The sequence below is a fragment of the Dermacentor silvarum genome, chromosome 1, assembly GCF_013339745.2.
Source record: "Dermacentor silvarum isolate Dsil-2018 chromosome 1, BIME_Dsil_1.4, whole genome shotgun sequence".
Lineage (NCBI taxonomy): Eukaryota > Metazoa > Arthropoda > Arachnida > Ixodida > Ixodidae > Dermacentor > Dermacentor silvarum.
This window is the reverse complement of record NC_051154.1, coordinates 223,471,530-223,494,630: the sequence shown is the minus strand read 5'-3', so window position 1 is coordinate 223,494,630 and position 23,101 is coordinate 223,471,530. Positions and strand designations below refer to the sequence as shown.

The window sequence follows — 23,101 nt, the reverse complement described above, 5'->3', positions numbered from 1 at the left end:
AGTATGCAATAATTCTAACCAGATTTACAGTTCACTGCACTCTTTTGTTCAGCATTGCCCTAAAATAAGGTAACACACATTATGTAACAAACACACAACATTTTAAATTTATTTGCACTCAAAATGTCCACGTTTGAACCCATACATTTACACCAATAAAAATAGGAAGATCATCATCAGGGCGAAATAAGCATACATAGACCTGAGTAAGTATGCTAGGTAGCACCCTGTTCATTCTGCCCTCGCTGTGTGTCTTATGGTCGAGGCAAACTCTACAAGTCATTGCCCCCCTCCCAGTAGCATGCGCATAAGCCAACTTCTTATTATCCTTGATAAAGACCTGACATGCTTGGTGGGTTGGCTTTACCTTCCCAAGAGCATGTGCCGATATTTTTTTAAAGTGAATACAAATTGCTTTTTATTGACTCTTTCGTCTGTTTTCATGGTGGTCGAACTTTGCTGATGGACAATAATATCACGGTGAGGGGCCACTGTGGCACCAGTCGCGGACACCACCTACAGCAAAAAATTTTTAACGGTTGGGCATGCAGTGCAAGGTCCTCCTCCATTTCTCTATTAGCTGTGCAAACACGATTTGGGTGCAACAGCGCAACTAAACTAAGGACAAGAACTAAGAAAAATAAGGGACACTACACGGCACTGTCAACTGAGGTTTATTGCAGAAAAACAAAACAATATATAAAGAATATCTGTCGCATGGTTTCAGTTCTTTCAGCATACACAAAGGATCACTATAAAAAAAAGAATTTTAAAGTTAAGAACATAAGCTTCGAAATACTATTCATTGTATAGCTATAATAGCTTCAGATATGGAAATGTCTTTTCTGAACTGGTGTATTGTTTGCACTGTTTGCAATTATAAAGCGTTCAGTGCTTTTTAAACGTGTATGTTCATGTCTGATTCTACACAACTATCTTGTAGAGGTTTATGGGCCTAGCCAAGGCTGTTGATTCAGCTTCATTCATTCAATCATTCATTTTATTTGTCAACATGACGTACACATTGTGAAAGGGACCAAGAATAAAAGCCGTTCCATTACGGCTTGAAAAAAATCTTAGTCCCTTTGGCGTTGGTGGCAACAAAGCAACAGAGGCAGAAACGGTAAAAACAAAATAATATGACATTTTTACGAATGACATGGTGTGAAGTTAACATTAGAACTGAAGCAACACATTCAATACAACAGCTCCATAAGAGAGTGAAATAATCTGAGTAAATCCATTAGTAACAGCTTTTAGTCCATATCCCTTTCCAGGATATTTTCTGGAAGAATAAACATGAATTAAATGCACTGTTGCCTCACCAATGGCATAATATAGTAACTTATGACCAACTTATCACCTCGCTCATCAAAGGCAGTTTGAATTGTATAACACTGAGGTCCACAAATGGGTCATTGCTTGGAACAGTACAAACATTAAGAGATTTCTGGAAGGGTAATCTGACAGCCTAAACTGATTCAATGTTTGGTCATGGTGTCCCTTAAAAGTGATGTGATCAAGAAATAAGGTCGATGAAATTATACAGAAAGATGAAGGTGATAATGAACAAAAGACATACCTTGCCTGTGCTGACAAGAAAATTCTGAATGGCTTCTTCATCTGACTCAAATGCGAGAAGCTTTTTGGCTTCAAGCAGGTCATCAGCTGCCAGTCGTCGCTGCTTTGGTAGCTGCCGGAAACAGGCCTGCCAACAAATTCAGCAGCCTTTAAAATCCCAGTCTTTTCCGGCCCTCTTTTAGGCCACAGTGCTCACCTGGTTCCCTATATATATTCCAGCACATAGCCTTCATCAGGTTTACCATACGTTGCAAACAACCAAACAAGCTAGCAGGTCATTATGCTATTTATGTGCAGGTGTCGGTTAAAGTCAAATCACTGTACACATATTCTATTGCCATTTTACATGTGGTCAGGGACTGGCTTGATTTCATTGGTTACATTAATTCATTAATACAGACAACTTTTTATTTGACCTTGATGGGACACATAGAATTGATTGAATTATCCAGCAGGTTGAATTAAAAGAAGCATAAAAAAACATCCAGACACACTGCTGCTTCATTTGACAGAATTTTCTCAATTCTACGTGCACCCAGTTTTTATATATTCCAAATAGAGAGAAAGAGAGAGAGAAAAAATGTGCACTCATTTTTTTTTTTTTTTTAAGTAGAATGCCTTCAAATTCTCACTAGCACCACCTGAAACAAAACTTCTGGCTTACAGAACTTTTGTCTGGTCAGTCCTTGAGTACGCAAATGTTGTCTGGTTCCCATACACTAAGCAACTAATTAAGAAACTAGAAGGTGTACAAAGGAAAGCACTACGGTATATATATATACACTAAACATTAACAGATTCACCCACTTAACTATTTAACAAAGCTGGAACCTTAACAGTACAAAACCAAGCAGTACTAGCCCATTCTAAGCTTATGTACCAGCTTCTAAACAACCAGTTTAACATTGATACCTCTAGATACATCTCCAGAACTTAAAAACGGCCAGCACGACATAAACACACACAAACACTCAATGAGCATTCGTTTTGTCCCGACTGCTTTAAGAATTAATTCTTTCCTTCAGCCATAAGAGAGTGGAATAATTTGAGTGAATCCATTAGTAACAGCTCCTCATTAGGTACATTTGCTAGTTCAATGGAAGAACACCTACTTGCCTTACAGCTTTGATTTAATTACTCTGCTTTGCTACTGATATTCATACACTAACATCTTTTCCTATAAGTGCTTTTTTACCAACACTGAGGTTTTGTATGGTACATTATATGCATGACTGAATCCTGTTTATCATGTTCATTATATATTTTATATCTCATGTGTTTACTAGTTTTTTTCTTGAATTGGTTTATTTATTTTCTCAGATTTTTTTCTCTAGGTTATCAAATTGTGCCCATATCTTGAATCTGTAATGGTGCACTTAATTCTGTTGTTTACCTAAGCAAAACTTCTGTAATAACACTCTTGTGATTACATAATGTATTCATATCTGTTTTTTTTTTTGTTCGTATATATAAATGCTACCATTTGTAATTGACCTTGTTATAATCCCATGAGGGATTGATTGACAGTATGTGAAATAAATAAGTAAATAATAATTGCAAATTGTTGCATTTATAACGCAATGCTTCATTGAAAATGATCAATTTGCAAAGTCGCAAAGCCGTTTGAAGCCAGAAGGACGAAGTTTAGGCAAATTCGTGTACTTCCCATCATTACCTTGCTGGCTCAACCTCCACACTTGCAGCTTCCATATACACTAACGCTAGAGTTCCCTCTAGTAATTTTTAAAGAAAACTCTATGCTAGAGACCACAACATGTCATGCCCAATTTCAAGATCGAAATAAATGAAGATTTGGCCCATATAAATGTAAGGACGCTGGTTGAGACCCTCAGTCGGGATTGAATTAAGCGAACAATTGAATTAACCGGAGTTGTATTAACAGCAGTATATTGCATAAGCTTTAGCTGAGGATCCAGATTGATGTTTATTTCAAGTACAGTATAGACCACTTATAATGTAAACGCTTATAGTGCAGGACCGGATATAGTTCGTTCTTTTCAGACTCCCGTTAATTTCCCCATAGCACTCCATGTATATGCTTACCGCTTAGAGTGCAGCCGCGTGAGACGAAATACCGGTTATAATGCGGCTTCCGCGGGAAAATCTCGCCAACAAGGGCGGTAGCGAGCACGCTTCTCAACGAGGTGCGCCCACCGATGGGAGAGATCAACGAGGGCGATGTGGAGGAGGAGCATGAGACGTGTAGCACGAGTCCAAGGGAGATAAAATCGTCGCTGCGTGCCGTATGTGCGAGTGAAAGCGCGCAGGGGACGTGCGCCTTCACGGAGAGCGAACGCACAGCGGAGAGCAAACGAGACTTCCATCGCACGAAAGGCCGTGGGGGTATGGGAAGAATGGAGGGGGGCGACGCTGTGCTGCGGCATGAAATGCATATCTTGCAACCGGGTGCAAGGGGAATTGGCGACGCAATCTTCCACGCAAAAGGAGCAAAGCGGTAATGGAGCACAGGAGGGGGGGCTTCTACTCTGCCAACAAATGCGTTCGCGCTTGTGCCGGCTGTTGGTGTCATCGCGCGCACCGCAGTAGCGCACCGAGGATCTCTGCCAGGGGGGGGTTGACAGTTTGCCAATACCATCTAAACAGCACTAATTTCGATTTCTTCACGGGAAATTATCAAAAAAATTCGCTTTTTGCGAGTGTGCAGACAATTGCGCGTCTTACATCTTAGTTGCAGTACTCAAATGCGTAAGGAAAGAAAAGGAGTTCAACAAAAGGGGGGGTTAAGTCGGCCTCAGGGGGGGGTTACAACCCCCGAATCCCCCCCCGTCGGTGTGCCACTGGCGCACCGTATCTTGAAAGCGATCTCCACACGGATCTGACCTTTATATGCGCTGTGCTTATGCCGCTCAGTTTCCGTTGAAGCGATAGACCGCACGAACCTTCGCTCACTGCGGCGGCCGTGTTTCCCCATGCCTCCGTTTTGACAGTGGTTGTCTGCGGTCATCGAGTCTATTCATGTTTGATTGTGCACGTTGACACCACGCTTGTTAATTCAGTTAGTAAGCGAATGTGTCAAATTTATGCAGCCGATAAAACCATTATCTCTACTCCTTATAGCTCTCTACTAATTTGCTATCGCAATTGATGCTTCGCCTTTCGGGCGACACTGAGACATTTTTAAAAATTATTACTTTGTCTACTTCATGTGAAGATCGTGGGTACTTGGACATTAACCTTTCAACGTTCGTAAATTTAAACGGATGCAAAAATCACAGTCACACACTTCAATTCTCGGATACACGCGGCTGCTTGGTCTACATGTTTTGCATACGAGCAGGGCTTAAAAATAGTTGTTTTGGTTATAGTGCGGTACCGCTTATAATGCAGTTATTCACGACTCTGGCGACTTACGTTATAAGCAGTCTACACTGTACTGTGCTCACCACACTGAAAGCAATGAAACCAGTTTTGCATCAAAATATCTGATGCAAGCAATTATTAGATCGCACTACTGTCAGGCTAGAATAGAAGTAATAAAACATGATGTGGTGTAGCGGTGATTTTCTAACTGGAAGCTGGGTGGCCACTTTTGCAGATACTAAGGCAATCAACTGGTAGCAGAATTCACAATACTCCTCCCTACATACGTGCCACAAAAAAACAAACAAAAAAAAAACAATTTTCTAATTGTGGAAAAGTTTATAAGAAGTTGTGCCTGAAAGGGATATTACTTTTGCACCAACCCAACAATTATGGGATAGCTTTCATGCCATCGCCAATTTGCCGTCACATTTTTCCAAGTGTACGCCTGTCCTAATACCTGTTGGCACATGATAAATATAACAAACGCTTGCATATGTCAGAGGCTGTATTCAGACTGAGTAACGCCCATGTCATTAGGTGTTTCAGTTTAAGATCTCCTGCCAGTGTGGTCTTCAAATTCCACTTAAAAATAGTTTCTAAGGTTTTTACACTGTTAACACTCGAACCTCGTTATAACGAAATAGAAGGGGGAGACAAAATTACTTTGTTATATCCGTTACTTCGTTACATACATACTTGCCATTTATTGCAAAGTATGCCCAATGCACTGCACAATTGTAGACATGGAAAAAAGAATGAAGACTTAGCGGCCCCCGGGACCACTACATGGCCGCATGTGCGATGAAATTTTAATACAAAAAAAAGGATGTTCGGCGTGTGCAACACATGACTTCTAAGCACCTGACGTGACAACCTTTAAATAGCTGCCTTCTGTTCCAATGTGATGGTCTTTTGCTTCCGCTTGGAGCATCGTGGCCAAGCACCAAGTGGCACACAACACAGCAATCCGCCGTGGCCTTCGAGAATGCATCAGTGTCAATGCAATCTCGGAGGCCACGATCAGCTGCCAGCCTGCATGGCGCACCGCAAAAAGAGAGTGAAGTGAATGCACTAATCTTTCACACCGCCACATGTAACCACACAACATCGGAGATCATGCCACATGGCCTGGGCATGACCTCAGAGATTGCGCCGGGGAGACCTCAGAGGTGATGCCCAGCTGCGCCTGGCTGCGCGGCGCGCTGCAGTAAGCGAGAGAGGTCAGTGGAGATAGTGCGATAGTGGGCCTCTTCGATTATCTGTCCCTGACAGTCCCGGACTGCCCAAGGCAGTGCTTTCAGCCAATGAGCATTGAGTATGCAGCGTCTCAGACAGTCTCGAACTGTCAGAGACAAATAATCCAAGAGGCCCAATGAGCCACTGCTTACGCACAGCTATGTGCAGTGGTGAGAAAGGACAGTGCTACTTGACGGCGCATTCGACGCAGGGACGCAAGAGTACTGCCACGGCGAATGAGTGCCGAATCCCGCTGAAAGCGACTCAGTTCGCAACGGCCAGGTATTTTTTAGTTTCGGGAACGAACCTAGATCCATTGGCAGGACAATTTTACATCGTTAAAATGAGGCTTCAGATAGATGGATCTCTATATGGATTTCAAGGGGCAATTCATTTACAGTTAAGTGGTGCAACAGCCATAATAGGATTTGTAGCAATTTTTGGAGCAGGAAAATCCAAATTTAGAGCAGGTTACGGGGGAAAAAAAATCTGTTTTGGAGCACTAAATCCCAAATTTGGAGCAGTTTCACAAAGAATGCTTACTCATAAAATGCCTTAAAATTTACCCTGCATAATAAACGTACACCCCAACTTTGCATTGGATTCCTAACAACGACCTCGATCGCGCCCCAGCAGTACACTGCACGCAACTTTTTCCGCCAAACATGTGGAAAGTACACATGCATTTCTTCGCGAGCGATTCCCCTCTCGTTTTTTTTTTTTTTTTTTTCTGACGATGTGTCGCGACGTTCCAGCGGTAGTCGAAACATGCAGTGACTGTTTGACAATCTTTTGGAATTTCGGTGGTGTACAGCAATAATTGGCACCATTTCACTGCAATACGATGCCTATTGCCGCGTGGAACCGAACCCTTGCTAGTTTTGTGCATTGCGTCACCTACAAAGCTCATGCCGTCAGTGCCGGGTCACTTGCTGTACCGTACAAGCGAGTTTCCCGTGGAGTATTCGTACCCGCTCAACTCGTGACCACGTGCACAAATACGGCGAGGATCTTGTTGAGTCAACGCGACAATGACGAACTGCTTTCGTTAATGCAAGCAACGCTCACTCCGGTCTCTGCGAGACTTTACTGCATCTAGAACACGCCGCACTGCAACCAGCAGCAAAAATATTCTTTGGCGCCCACCACCAACCACGCCAACATCTCGTCTAGGCATGTGGTTGGATCTCGTCTGCACTACTGGATTGGACTGGATTGGATGGCGATGTCCAAGCTGCAGTTTGCCAACGCGGCTTTTGTTTCCCACTAAATCTAGCGTAACCGAGAAAGTTCACGGCTGGTCGGGCGTTTTGGCGCAGCATGGCACAATTTCAACATATATCAGGGCTTTGGCGCAACTCAGCGCAAAAATACGAAATTGTATCAAAATGGCGCAATTGGCGCAGCTGTTGCACCCGTTTACTGTGTTATATCCCTTTTCGTTATAACGAGGTTTGAGTGTAGTATAAAACTGAAAACTGTCAACTCATACTCTCTAATGCCCTATTTCCTTAATTTTGTGTTTCACGTTAAAACACCCTAAATGTCATTAGTTTTTCTCTGGAATTTACGTACCGCAGTATAATGAAAACAACTTCCTGATAATATTTTTTGGAGGGAGGAGGGGGCAAACATTTTTGTTCACATTAATTAGAATGGTAGAATTTTACAATCGTGTTCTATGCAAGAGGGGGGGGCAAGGGAACACCCCCCCCCCCCCTTCTAAATGAAACTTTTCTCCCATTTTTTTCCTGCCATAGGTACGCACCTACTCTTGTGCAAATAAACTAATTTCTCCAACATATTGTCATAGGCAGGCATAAACATCAAAGCTAAAGTCACTGCTCCGACTCGGGCAAGAGAGTCTAGGGTCAGTTTCGCGGTTTCTTTTTCCCCTCGATAAAAGCAGGGGAATTTCATTTTGGATCTACGCAGAATGACCGAGTTTGGAGTTCTGCTAGTTCTGTAGAGGAGCGATCGAGTTTGGAGTTCTACTAATTCTGTAGAGGAGCACTACAGGTGAGCCTCGTACATTTTCTATATCGACAATCTGTGAACCTCTCTCAAGCACTGCTTTGTAAACCACTGGACACTAGACAATAATACACAGAGCTTGCAATTTGTCCTGCGAAGGAACGTCACCAAGTGTAACATTAAGTCAGCGCAGCCCGCCTTTACATTTTACGTCAAAGGTATGAGAACAGCACATGTCCTTATGCTAAAAGTGGAGTGGGAGATCTGGAAGGCAAAATGATAGGCCATTCAAAAAGATAACTCCCATGCTACGCAACAGACTATCTAGTTGAATTTTACAGACCTGCTCCAAAAGTTCACACACTCCTCAAGTTATTGACAATGGTCAACACTGAAGAGAGTAAAGACATATTTGTGGAATATAATGCCTGAGGAGTGGCTTGATCGGCTGGATCTTATATTCATTAACCGGGTGCCAGCCAGTGTCGACGAAGTTATCTCCCTGTTTAGGGAGAAGCCCTGGGGTATGAAAATCGTGGTGTGAAGAAATGATTCTAACCCGGGTCAAAGCTACATCTTTTAAAATGTAACTGCATTAAAAGCAATGTCATTATTACGGTCATACTGTTAAAAGTACTTAGGTAGAAGACGGCTTGGCTTGGTGTAGTAGAATCATGATGCCATCTCACTGAAAAATCTGATGCCTCCTAAATCTGCAAGCGTACACTAGAGTGACCTAGAATTGGAGAGTGCTGGGAACGAGGTTTCAAAAGTGAAGCCAAACGACCGTAACGCCGCTTGGGGCGCTGCGATCGGTAGCACACACGCCGCCGTGGTTCAGAGGTAGACTGTCTGCTTCCCACGCTAAAGACCGGGGTTCGAATCTAAGCAAGAGGCAATGTTTTTCTCGTTTTTTAAATACTTAATGCGCTGATGTTTTTATTTTTTATACTGCTGCTTAACACTTGCTTCTGTTGTAACAAAATAGCAATTTTTTACAGTGAACGAGCATTTTTGCAGCACCACCTCACGGAAATCTACAAAACTATATTCACAGTCGTTCGGCTTCACATTCAATGTATTGAAAGTGCAGCTGTTCCAGACACTCTCCATGTTCTAGTACACTCTACGTAGATGCTGTCGCATTGCTGAATAAAATACTATATAGGTATAGTTGAGCTTGAACCCTCATCTATGGCTATCACTGTGTCCTGTTGCTGCGTCTTTCGCCAAGCTGTTGGACATATTGCATTTGTCTGTTGTGTTAAAAACAATACTATTAAGAGAAAGACGGACCCTAGCTGCACATAATTATTTATTCCATGTTTGATGCTCTTTCACAAATTTACTTGCCTATATATAATCAGTTAGATGCCATTTATGTCATGATATATAAAATCACATCAAACATACAAGAGGGAAGCATGGAGCATTTGTTAATGGCTAAATTGAATTTAGGGTACCACTATGAGGCCTACATACAGAACATTATGCCACCCCAAACACATAGCTTGAATTATTCGGGTGTTAGATGCACGCAAATGAATTAAAATTTCAATCAGAGGATTTTTGTTCTGTGTGCGAGGTGCTCTAGTACATTTTTGTAATAAATAAGTAAATGAACATATTATAAATACCATATATCTTTTAAGAAATGCACTTTGAATAACAGAAAAAATTTATTCTCGACGTTTCGGCCAGAGACCGTCGCAAATAAATTTGTTTTTCAACATGGATTTCTTCACCTAACCATACAGTTGCCAGGAACTTCTATTTTTAAACTATATATATGGGCAAACAGTTTATCTTTGACTTAGGTGTCTCGTAGTGGCACTCGCACCTCAGCGTTGGTGTTATTTAGGTTAACTTTGTGTGTGTATGTTTTGAAAGACACAGAGACAGAGAACCATCTCTGTATGTCTTTTTTTTTCTTGTGAGTAGGCTGTGCTTGGCCCGGCAGCTTCCTTGTCAACCACCTTCATGGCGAACGCAACGCACCAACCAAACTCGGAGGAGCAAGCGAGCGAACGCCTTTCACCTGGCACGATATGCAGGCGAGGAGCGAGGGAGGGCGAAGAGGAAGCGCAGCGCGCGCCGGGCGTAGCCCCCTAGTGAGCGGTGCACGAAGCACACTTAAAGCGCCCTCTCCGGTGCTAACGTCAGAGCATGTAACAAGCGCGTGTGCGCAGCTGTTGCGAGCAAGCGAGCGAGCGAGCAGCTGCGTGCCGGGAGAGGAGAAGCGAGAGAAGAGGGAGTGACGTCACATCCGCTCTGCTAGGCAGATGTTCAGTCTATGCCAGGCAACTGTCTTCCATTTAATTAGCTGGTTAAATATTATGCCAACTTGTATGTGATGTCATTACTTCCGCTTTATACTTTCGGGTTTCCAGGAATTTCACTAAAGTCGTGCTCCCGTGGCGGGTCTCTAAAGTCTTCGATTCTGTGCTTTGGTGTGTGGTAATCAGTTATTTCTAATTAATTATAATTATTCCAGACACTTCAGTAACTCAATTTGCAACTAAACTTATGCTCTGATATCATATCTATAATGAAACCCATGAATTTTGAACTGTACTATTGTTTTTATATTTCTTTCTGGTTTATTTTGAATTTGATCCCCGGTCGTCTCCGGAGGTGAACCAGAAGTGCTGCGCAAGAAACAAGAGTGTCACTCGATGCTCGTGCCACAAAAAATCCTGGCTACGTGCCCGCAGTGAGCTATAGGTGATGTCACGCAGGAGGGCTCCAGATTAATTATAACTGCCCAGTCTTCTTTAACATGCACCTACATACTCCGCAGATACAGCAAATAGTATTTCGCTCTTTTTTTGAAGTGAAAACACTGCTCAGTTCAGTGCAAATTCAACATGAGTACTATAAACATTCACAAGAACCAAGGTCCTTGGTGAAACAATGCACAAAAAAGAATATGCTCGAAAAAAAAAAGAAAGAAAGTAAAATACGCCTGATACAGTCGGACCTCGATATAACGAACATGGATAATAACGAATTATCGAATGTAACGAAGTAAACATAAAATCTGGTTGTACGTACCAGATTGTGCTTACAAACAACTCACTACTTGAGCTCCTTATTTAAAATGGGCAAACCAAGGCCACAAAAAAATTAAAAAATTAAAGAAAACAAACAAAGCAGCCATTTAACAAAGCTGAGTCTGAAAACATTCATGTAAACAAGACAAAACAAAGATTGCATTCCTGTCACGGAGCGGCATATTTTCGAATGGTTTGGATGCTGATTAACGACACGCCGAATTACGAGCGTCAAAAACGTGGGCTCCTGACTGTGCAGCGTATAATTTATTCGACATCGACACGCCGAATTACGGGCGTCAAAAGCGTCGTGGCCGCTCGGGCTGCCATCTCGATTCCAGACGCGACACGCCGATTACGGACCCAGAAGTGTGCGTGTACGTCTGCGTGGTATGCCGGGTTCCACCTTGGCCCTTGACATTGGGAGAGAGGATAATCTGCGGTTCTTCGTCCATGGTGAAAGGGACGCGGCCAAGATTGTTGGGAGCTAAGAGCCCTGAATTCGGAGAACTCTACATAGCGGCAGTTTCCCTACATAGGGAACTAGGGAAAGGAGAGGCTATTTAAGCGCAGGTTTTGGGCCCTGCTGATTAGTCTAGAAGCTGAACCTATGCGCTGCTAAGAAGCCATTGGGGGGCTAGTGCCGTCCAGTATCGCCTGGGCCGCCTGGCCACATCGGAACTCCGAGGAACTTGTTGACGTACGAGACGTCAAACCAGCGTCTGCAACGAAGCTCACGGTAGTTCACCTCAAGTTAGCTCAACCTGCTTGAGGGAAGTCGTCAGATCTACACTCCCGGGAAACCCAGCCCAGCAATTCGCATCCACCTCGACAAGATCGGACCGCCAGCATTCTTCGGGAAAGCTTTGTGCACCGACTTCACGGTTTATGGACTTGCTGCTGCTGCCCGGCCACGCGTATGACATCGTTTGTTTTCTTTTGAACTTTGATTTCTTTTGAACTTTGTTAAGTGAAATGCTGTTAGGTGTTATTCTTGTATATTTGATCCGCGCCCTGTTTCATATGTATATGTACTGTTAATTGCTCATATTTATTTGTATTCATCATTGTGTGATATTAAGCTCAGGTGCGTTAATCTCTCTTGTGTTTTTCTTATTATTTTATTTTATTAACTTGTGTATATTTATCAGTCGATAAATATCTTGTTTTTTTGTTTACTCCCGACTCTGACTCTTTTCACTGTGCTCGCTTGCGTACGGAACGACCAACTAGCTTGTCTACCCCGTCGATCGACTTCGCGCCGACAACGAATCGGAGACAGCTGTGACAATTCCCTTCATTCCAGTGCCCAGCTTCTCATGGTCTAAACTCTTACCAGTAAGACATGACCTCAAGGGTCTGTAGCACTGACCTCACTGACAGGGTGGTTATGGACATCATCCAATAGCTTGACTTCCAGGAAGTTGCCATCTGCAGAAGCAACTACCTTTATCCTGGCTGTGCAGCCAATCTTGAACGTCCTGCAATGAGCATTCAGGAGACGCTGAAGCAACACCATATAAAGAGACTGTTTCAAAGGCCACTGGTGTGAGTAGGCTGCACAAAGAAAATACAATTTATACATTAAAGCACACATTTTTTTAAAAAGCTTGCCCTGACCTTCTGTGGGGTATATACTCACTTTATTAAAGCTGACTTAGCTTTAGATGCAGCATTCAAGCAGCAGCAAACTAGGAAAGGCAGACTGGTGAGCAACACATTGTTTTTATATGACAGTGACTTTTTCAGCGACTTTACTGTTGTCAATTTCACCTTCTTTGGAAACTAATCTGAATGAACTTGCTGAAAGCAAGTACCCCTCCCCCTAGTGTCCTTCCCTAACAGAACACTTCCATGGCATAGTCAAAGACTGACAAGCATAACTCCCTTTGTGCCTTATTTTACTAGATATCCGTTCGCATTTAGCATTGCTGTGAGGAATTGGCAGAATTCCCAGCATTAACAGTGTGTTCCTGTGGAACCCCGGCAACCTGTTTAGATCTCAAGTTTTTCCTAGTGGAGCCCACCTGTACGTTGAATCTTCGTTCGTTCCAACAAAAGTTCTTTGTGTATGCATTCTTTGCAATCCTGCACACCTAAAAACTTTTTTGCAAACGAAATTTACTTTTCATAAAACCTGACACAGCATTAGAAAAATTGTACACTGAGATCAATTCATAAACATTAAAGAAAATTCGAGAGAGTTGGCAGGCATGTGCTTAGGCACACTGTTTCTATAATTCTTTAATTGGTATGGAAAGACATGTAAATGTAAACTTGTACATATTTGAAACTATTGAGCAGGTTACGAATAGTAAAAAACAGAGAAAGGCAATCTGTCTACCTTTGGTTAGGACGTGCTCCTGTGGATTTGGATGTGTACTTCCGGCCACCATTTGCACAGCTGAAGATTATTTCTGAATAGACCAGGTCTTCTTTGATGGGCCTCTTCAAGCCTTTTTTCCGGGCACCTGCACCAGAAGAACACAGAGAAGTACTGCACCATCTGCCTCACCACAGCCAAACAATGACAGCCACACACATTTCATCGCAAAAGGTCATAGTCTAACAAAGAAAGTCGTAGCCAATTTGATGTTGAATTGCTGCTGGGTGTTTTGCCTTCATGATACAACAAAAAACATCAAGAAAAAGCTTATTGTGGCAAGTCCAAAACTTAGTGCAATAAGAAGAGGCATTCTTACTTAAGAGGTCACTTGCTTTTTGGCAGTAAATCACAAATTTACTGCCATAAGCAGGGATGGTACATGGAAGCTGAATACCTTACTCTATAGGCTAGCAGGATTGCATCGCCATTGTTATCAATGCCGCTTTTCTTTTTTTATATTCTGGGGTTTTATGTGGCAAAACTACGATCTGATTATGAGGCACGCCGTAATGGGGGACTCCGGATTAATTTTGACCTCCTGGGATTCTTTAACGTGCACGACACAATGGTGTTTTTGGATTTTGCCCCCATCGAAATGTGGCTGCCGCGTATCAATGCCCTTATCAACTGCTAAGTACTATACTTGCGTAATGAAACACAACATTGAAACTGAAGTAGAACACCCTATACATACAATTACTCGAGAGTGCAATGTCATGCCACTATGAATATGGTCACTAAAGCTGGACTTTGATCTAACTGTACGAGCAAAAATTATGCTGATGTCGCACAAACTATACACAGCAGAAATGAAAGTACAGGCATTAGTTAGCCCTAAATTGACGCATTTCATTCCGCGTGTACTGTACTTAAAGGGAAGCAGTGTAACACATAACCATTGCAATTTCAGCTGGATGTGGTTAGAACCTATTTAAATGGTTTGTAGGGAGCAATTTTCTGATAAAACCTCTGGGTTTGAAATTTGGTCACTGTAGGATACCATGAACATGTTTATGTTTATGCTGCCAAGGAAGTGGCTCACTTCTATAAAGGCCACTATTCGTTCTGGAACTGTCAGTTTTAATAGAAAGAAATAGCAACCAAGGCCCCAATACGAAAAATTCTGTCATGACACTGAAAATGAACAGAAGCATCTGAAATTTGAGAGCATGTACGTGCAGTACTTGTCTTAAGGTTTCATTGGGCAATAAACAATAAGACAGACACACAAAATGTGTGTCTATCATTGTGATCAAGGATAAGCATGTGCCAGTTTATGTCACACAGGTTGTCATGACAGTTAACAGTTATGTCATGACAGTTAAAAGCCATACAAGAAAGAGAAAAAATGTAACACAGCACAATAGATAATAAAAAGAACAAGAAGCAAGCCATTCACAGGATGAAGTGATAACCTTATTAGAACACACATGACAAAAAAAAAAAAAAATGCACAGGCTGAATGAACGGCATCACTGCTGGCTGAAGAATGCGACATTTTTCAGAAAGTAATAAATACAGCACCTTGAAACAATTTGGCAGTTGTGCATGAACATGCTACTTTGGTAAGGGAAGGTCCCTGTGAACATAAAAAAGGTCAAATTGCAATCCCCTGTGCAAACAAATTTAAATTATAAATTAATTTTAAACATGTCGCACCCCTGTCAATCTGCACATTTTTTCCAGACCCTGCCTATACTACATGATATGGGTGAGTGGTGCCACTCGAGCAAGCAATGCGATCTCGAAGTCTCCTGTGTAACATTACCTGGGATACTTTCAGCATGTTATTTTAGAAATCTTTTTTAACAGTAGGTTTATGGATGATAACCTGCCTCTAAAAATAGATGCGCAAAGGTAATGAACATAAATGACTCATCAAAGCAATAGCAAACTGCAAGCCAAGAATATGGACTGCCTGCTGCTGATGTCTGTATGCATAGGTTTGCGTGTTTTGTGTGGAAAGAGTGGAGTAAGCAGTTTATTTGGAAAAGCTGGGCTATGTGAAAGATCTCGATGGTTAAATAGAGGAAGGGGAGGGATGACAAGGTGTTGGCCAACATGCTGCCCAATATGTCATCACCTTTTGTGGTGCTAATAACACAGGAAATCAGGGCTGCAATTTAGGAGCGATGGCGTCCGCTTGATTCTGTGCCAATTTTATCGTCCACCGTTCACGGCCGGCTGATCTCGTTCATAATGCAGGCAGAGTGCCGCTCTCATCACTGACGAAGCACGAAAAGGGCATCGCTACAAAATAGTGGCCCCAAAATGGGCTCTACTTGGCCTCATGTTATATGCGAAACCAAAAGAAACAAAGGATAAAAAGACCACACTGTACCTCACTGCATGGCAGTTTTTTACAATATGTTCTAACAGGTGAACATTATCGTTTAAGCATCACATGAACTCTAAATGGGGGCTGGCAGGGCTGCAGCCAGCAACCCAATATTTCCCCCAGCCTCCTTTTACACTATCAAGGAATGCCAATTGAAGTTCAAACTGGTTGACTCTGGCTATTAGTCAGTGTGTATGCATTGCAGTTCCCTTCATAGCAACACGCACTATACTTGTAGTCAAAAAAAAGGGTGGGGGGACACCATGCACCCAGATTACACAGTGTCTTCCTTGGCCATTTTCAGTGCATTCATCACAGGACACATGATTCAAGCTATTGCAAAGTGTTGGAAGTTCCCTGAAGGACCTCAGAGCCAATGCAGCTGAAAACAGGACACTGTTGAAGAGGGCAATAATGACAGAACAAACCCTAATTGCCTTATCTTCTTGGGGAGCATTCCCTGCTCCCACCTTTTGTGTCCTCACAAGTTACACTCCCCATGATTACCCTCTCAGAAAAATCCTATGGGTGAACACTGACAACAGCAGCACAATTTGAAGTGATCGGCACAGCATTTTGGTCCAAAAGAATGCACTGCAACAAGGCCACACATGAAAGTACTTCAAGTCTACTCGCTTAGCTTCCAGCAGCCTGTGTACACTAAAATTGCAGAGCAACATTTCAGTCTAATCAAGGGTCTGAATATCCTTGTGAAAGATCAAATATTGTATATTTTCATATTTCAAAAAGAAAAGATCATAGCTTTCTTGAGGTGTGACAAACTCACAATAAACATACCTTCAGTAAGAACATGTTTATGTTATCAATTTGTTCATCCACATTCTGAAGTGCACCATTCATCTCCCTTGAGAAATATCTGCACTCGCCAACATGGCAATCACAGCCATTCAAATAAAAACATTTCACTTATTATGCCAACATTCTGGTAGTTAAACATGAACAATGCCATACCACTTTCTTGCACCTCAAATGAAAATGGAAGAATCATGCCGTGCTAAAAGAAAAATTTTGGCACCAACATGATGTAGCCAACTGCTGCGTGTGAAAACCCAGCAAGTATATGGGTATCCTTTTATCACACTTATCAAAATTAAAGCTGCAGCAGTAACACAACAAAATTATAAATGCTTTCACAACTGGTGTACTATTAATAGCAACCTGAACCTGTGTAATCAGTATTGCAGCTGAAAACTATAGTTAACTATGGTTTGTAGAGTACTGGAGCACAGACTGTGTCCTCCCACATTACATTCCCACCATGATAGCTCACGGACTATGGTGGTCTGCTGGTGAGCATGAGGGCACAGATTCTGTTCCTTGCCAATTATTGTTCCTGTACATGCAGCAAGCGGCCTACAATTTTGCTCAAAGGACTACTTGTTCTTTCCTTTGACTTCCTGAAATGCCTGCCACTTCTTGCATTTACTCGCATCCAATGTAACAAACGGAGTTCTAAAGTGGCACCCAGGGAGCATTATACCGCAAACTTCTTTTTTATATGGTTTAGTGGTAGCCAAGACAGACACGAATGAAATGTTGCACGAGAAGGCGAGCTATTCTTTTTGCAGCAGAGGCTCTCTCATTGCCTCAACAAATGCACGCAAGCAACATTCCGCTCCTGCCTTCTCCCATACTGGAGCCAAGGGCCTACCTCCTTCTCTTTGTCTAACCCCCCCGCCCCCCTCCCTTCTTTTTCTTCCTCCTTTCTTACAGCTTGGATATTGGTAGAGGCAATCATGCTTCACCTGCATTTCACGGGAACCCCAAGTTTTCACGCTGCTACTCTATTTGCATGGTGCAGGCACCATGTGTGTGATGTGAAGTGCCATTGCACACAACATCATCTAGCTGGTGGCCTGAGCATCTCCTCCAGGAAGAACTGCATGAGGGCTTTTTTTTTAAAGCCTTTCTATGTCTCACTGATTCATCTGTGAACGCAGAAAACGCACTGCAGGAACGCAAACTTACACAATGGAACTATCTGCGCACACAATAGAATGAATGAATGAATGAATGAATGAATGAATGAATGAATGAATGAATGAACATTTATTTCCCTTTTTAAGAAAGGGGAGGGGCCAGGGGGAGAGAGGGAGGCCTGTGTGCTCCAGTCTCAGCACCTTCTGCTGCCAGACGTCCGCCTACCAGTCGTGGTAGACCTCCGCTACCTTCTCAGCCCACCTCAGAACTCGGTCCTGCAGGGTGGGATGGGAGCTGCACAGGGCAGTCTCCCACAGCTCCTCGCTACTAATTAATGGTTTGAGGTTGCGGGGGGGGGGGGGGGGGGGGGATATTTGATGGGGCATTTCCACATGATATGGGGGAGATCTGCAGTCTGGACAGGGCAGGGGGGAAAGAATAAGTACAAAGTGCGTGGAATAAGAAAAGTGCGAGTTTGTAGTTGGCGCCACAATATTTCTCTCTGGCGCGTGCTCGACACAGAGAGAGGTGGATACGTTAGGCGTTGGTGTTAGTAATGTGTGCAAATTTCATGGAATGTGATGAGTGTGCCTTTATTGGTGTGTTGTTGGGAGTCATTGAGTTCTAGAGTAAGGCCCACATTTCCGTCCACTCGGTCCGTGAATCCTCGAGCAGCGGCGTGAGCCATTTCGTTGCCTGGTAGTTCTTGATGTGCAATAGAACAAACTGCGCATCTGCGCACATAATCGTAGAACACTACAGTTTACATTCACAGATGTACCGATAAGAACAATGGGAACTGCAACGTCACACTACCCAGACGAACTGTACATATCTGCATTGCATTACGCGAGTCATGCAATGCATTCCCGGCCGTCACCATGGGTAGGCCGCGGGTGCAGCGCATGGCAGAAGAGGCTGCTGTACGCAAACTTAAGCGCGAGCGCGATCGTGCCCATAATCCCGTGTATCGGCAACGGCATGCAGTCCGTGAATGTGTGAGTGTGTAATCAACAGCTTCATGATCTAAAAGGCTATGCAACTTAACGAAATTTGTCTTCATTCAACTTCAATGTTCAAAAACTACAATCCTAAACAAGCAATCAAATCAGATATGCATCGCTTCAGGTCGCTCAGCATTTCTTGGGTTCGTTGCATGGTCGTTGGCTTTGGACTTTGATTCAATTTGCATGGGCAAAAGCTTTGCGTTCAACCATCTTTCTTTAAGAAAGGGGCTTGGATTTATTTTATTTTTTTGTAAGTTCCAGCTGTTTTTGTGGCAGACATTAATATAATTATTTGCAGGCAAAATCATCACCACGTGATCTAGACACCACACCTGTCCGTTTGCGATACACAAACCTGGTGGGGAAACTAAGTGTTATTGCTAAGCAATGGCTCCGACAGGACTGAAAAGAGAGAGCTCTCATAATAATGAGTGATGAGGTGGTGCACCACCTAGATGCTTATAGTAATAGTTAAAACTGTGCTGATACTATGGACTTTGAGATTGGGCAGCATGATGAATTGATTATAGGGGCCATGGGGATAACAGAGGCCAGCATGATGACGAATGGAGAACGGCAGGCATCGTTTTGCAATGGCACATGGCCATAGTTGTGGAAAGACTACAAGGCCTGGCAGGCGAAGCATCTGACTGCTAATAACAGCACTCATACAAGGCACATTCTGAAATGTTTTGCTAAAAAAAAATTTGCGGAATGTGTTGCTGGACACATTTCACACCTTTAATAAAAGGTTGCACTACGCACATTAGAACCACAATGGTGATGTTGCACTCATTATGTCACAACATTTGTTATGCATTAATGTAGAGATTCCAAATATTTCTTCACATTTTAAGCATGTTCCAAAGGTTCTAAACTAACAGGTATCCTTATCCAACAAAATTTTATTTAAAGTCCTGAAGTTACGTGAGCAAGGTCATGGCACTCAGGTGCAGATTTGTTTATTCTTGCAAGTAAGCAAGCAATTAATGACTGCATAGCTACAGTGGTAAACACTGTTTCATAGACCAGGAACATGTCCTAATGTGCAGAATTGCAGTTTTTGGTAACACTGAACCTACACTTTGTGTGCTAATGGTGACTCAGGCCCAAATAGCACGTATCGGAACTTTGTTTTAGTAGCTATTATGTCATGGCACCATCCACTATTTCCTAGGGCCGTATTCTGAAACGTTCGCCTAGGCGAAATTTCGCCTAGGCGACATCGGCGTGCGCGCTAATTGGCTGGTTGAACAAAATTGAATGACGTCCGCCTCAACCACCCAATCAGCTCATCCAATTTTGCTAAAACAGCCAATCAGCGCACGCCTGAAAGCGAAAAAAGAAATTTCGCCTAGGCGAACGTTTCAGAATACGGCCCCTAATTAGCAGTATAGGAGCTCAACTCTAACAATAGAAAAAGGAAAAGCTGACATGCAAAGCTCACTGGTGAAGAACACCACTGAATGCTGCCACTGGGACACAGGTAAGTACACGAAAATTCAACAACTGCAAACACACTTTGAGCCTGTAGCTATCATATAAACTAGTAGTGCCTCTTTAACATGCCTACCTGCCAACTAGGGGTGTGCGAATAGCATTTTTGATATCGAATCGAAATAGTGCCACAAGTGAATCAAATACTAATTGAATAGTGCCAGAAGCAAACCGAATATCAAATATTTTTTTAATAGTTTGTGAATAATGTACAGCCTTTTCACCATTAATATTAAACAATATAAAATAATGGTATTCATAATAGAAAGTTTGTAATTACACTGCATATTATAAAGCATGCACAAGCACGAAGGGAGAATTAGGAACAACTAATCAGATTGTTTGCAAGTTCAGTGATCTTGAGAGCATACATTGTCATGTATTATAAGTTTTTAAAGGTAACCTTGTGGACCCCCAATTAATACCCAAGTATGTCATCCCTTCCAGACATGCGTGGTCTGCAGCAATGGCAGAGTAAAAAAGAACTCACTTTTTCTATAGTGCAAGATGCAGGGTTCGTACAGGTTTACAAGGCAAAAATTCAAGGATATTCAATAACTTTCCAGGACCTGTCACAGGTTTTTCATGGACTCAAAGCAGCATCTAAAGTAGGATTTTTCAACTAAATTTCCCAAAAATGACTAGTTTCATTGCACTTATAATAAATAAATGTATATCACAATTATAATAAAGAAGTCTAGTCTTGATAACTTCTCGAGATCACAACACAAAATGAATGCTTACAACAGCGACTGCGATTGCTCCAGTATAGGCTGGGTAAAGTTCGCCAAACATATTCAAAACATTCAGTATAGTCTTATTGCACTAATATAAACATAAATAAGTGTATATCACAATGATGTTAATAATGTTTAACCTTGACCACTTTGCAAGTTCACAATACTGAGAAAAAAGTTCACAAAACACAATGAATGCTCCTAACAGCTACTCTGACTTCTCCAGTGTTAACTGGGCAAGTTTACCGAACATTTCCAACACATTCAGTGAAGTCTTGCTACACATCCATTGTATTATAACAAATAGATGCCAGCACCGAAGAGTGGCCTGTGTTTCTCGCTCTGTTCACAGTTTGACGCGGTGAAGCCTCTTATTTTTTCCGCGCAGTTCTGCAAAACCATGTGCGCTCGCGTGGTGTATTGTTTCTGAAATGGGGAGTTTGTCAGATCGACGCCAATCTACCACAGAAAGAAGTTCGCAATGTCGATATCAGAGTGCATTGTAATTAATTATCTAACTCGAGAAGTACTGTCCTAATTATCAAAGTGTCAATGAGAAAGTTGTAGAGCAACATGAAAAACTCCCGATACAGCTTTCTGTTGCTCAATACGTGCTACACAAAAGTGTTTTTCCGAGCATGAAAGAAGCCCGCGAATAACCATGAAAGAATACTCGCAACACATTCTGCCAGCCATACACACCAACGGCAGGGGGCCCATAGTGATTTTTAATTATTTTCTTACTGCACAATGAACGAATATGCAAATAACTCGTGTTACTTGCGTATTCGATAAGTGGTGCATGAACAGCGGTTAGCGATAATATTGCGACACACGGTCATTTTTCGATTACTGTCTCTTCAGAACAAAAATACTGACGTGGGACACTAAGGTGGATACATGACAACGGCTTCCAGGCTTAGCGTGACCTGTAGTGAGTTATCTACACTGCTTATGGCGTTAAACAACGGAGACATGAGTAACATACCCAGGATTGTTCGTGAAGAGCTCCTCCAAAACTGCGTGAAGTGAGTCTCCTCGTACAGCCTGAGTGCAGCGCTAAGTTCTTCTAGCGAAGAAAATTTAGCCCCGATTTCCATGGCAGGGGTCGTCAAGCTAGCGTAACCTGCATGATCACTGTCTATGGTCGCCGTCAAGCTAACGTAGCCCGTGTGATCGCTATCCATGGTAGTGCAGCTGTATAGTTCATTTATCACACACAAAACGACGGCGCCTTCGCCATCTTCCTACATGAAGCGATGTGGTGATGCCCACCGCATCGGTGCTTGCTGTAGTTGGGTTGGCTGGCACCACTGGCACTCACGTTGTTTTAAAAAAGTGGAGTTGACATATGCAGGAATATTATTATAAGCACTACTGCGGTCGCTGGTTGGCATTTGTCTCACTGTTTTATCTAAAGAAAAAAAAAAAGTTGTGGCAGTTTCACCCGAAAGGCGAAGCATCAATTGCGATAGCAAATTTGTAGAGAGCTATACGGAGTAAGGATAGTAGTTTTTATCAGCTGTACAAACTTGGACATGCAGCAGCACCGGCAACACACAGAACTGTTGTCGACGCCGTCGGCGTTTTGCCTGCGTTCGCACAAAACGCGCGCGGCGTTGGTGACCGTTGCCGGAGCCTCTGGGGGCGGCTCGGAGCTTTTCGACGAGATCAGAACGGGACACTTGTCGAGCAGCGTCGGAAGTCTTTACCACCTTCTCGCCTCACAACGTTTTATATAAATAGGCATTTTGTGCCACAGCTAAACGTCGCCTCCCTTCCACCCCCCCCCCCCCCCCCCCCACGGCCTTTCGCGTGTCTGAAGAAGTCGCGTTTGCTCTACATATATGGTGATTGTAAAGGAGGAAAGAGACGCTTAATTCTGCAGCCCTTAAGGGAGCACGGCGCAGAACGCGCATTTGTTCTCCGCCGTGCGTTCACTCCCCGTGAAAGCGCGCGTCCCTCGCGCCCTTTCACTCGCACATACGACGCGCGGCGACAATTTC

The 23,101-nt window shown here is 42.9% G+C and overlaps 1 protein-coding gene across 1 annotated transcript in view; it reads right to left on the bottom strand.

The window, feature by feature from the left end:
• The window catches only part of LOC119436813 (uncharacterized), a 43,833-nt gene extending 21,470 nt beyond the window's left edge, over window positions 1-22,363 (bottom strand). The window contains exons 1-4 of the mRNA XM_037703801.2: window positions 22,084-22,363; window positions 13,534-13,660; window positions 12,562-12,670; window positions 1,583-1,708 (exon numbers count right to left, since the gene is read on the bottom strand). Of these exons, the coding sequence (XP_037559729.1) occupies window positions 1,583-1,708; window positions 12,562-12,670; window positions 13,534-13,660; window positions 22,084-22,282 (561 nt within the window). The 5' untranslated portion in view covers window positions 22,283-22,363. The remainder of the gene's footprint in view (window positions 1-1,582; window positions 1,709-12,561; window positions 12,671-13,533; window positions 13,661-22,083) is intronic.
• Window positions 22,364-23,101: the final 738 nt, after the last annotated feature.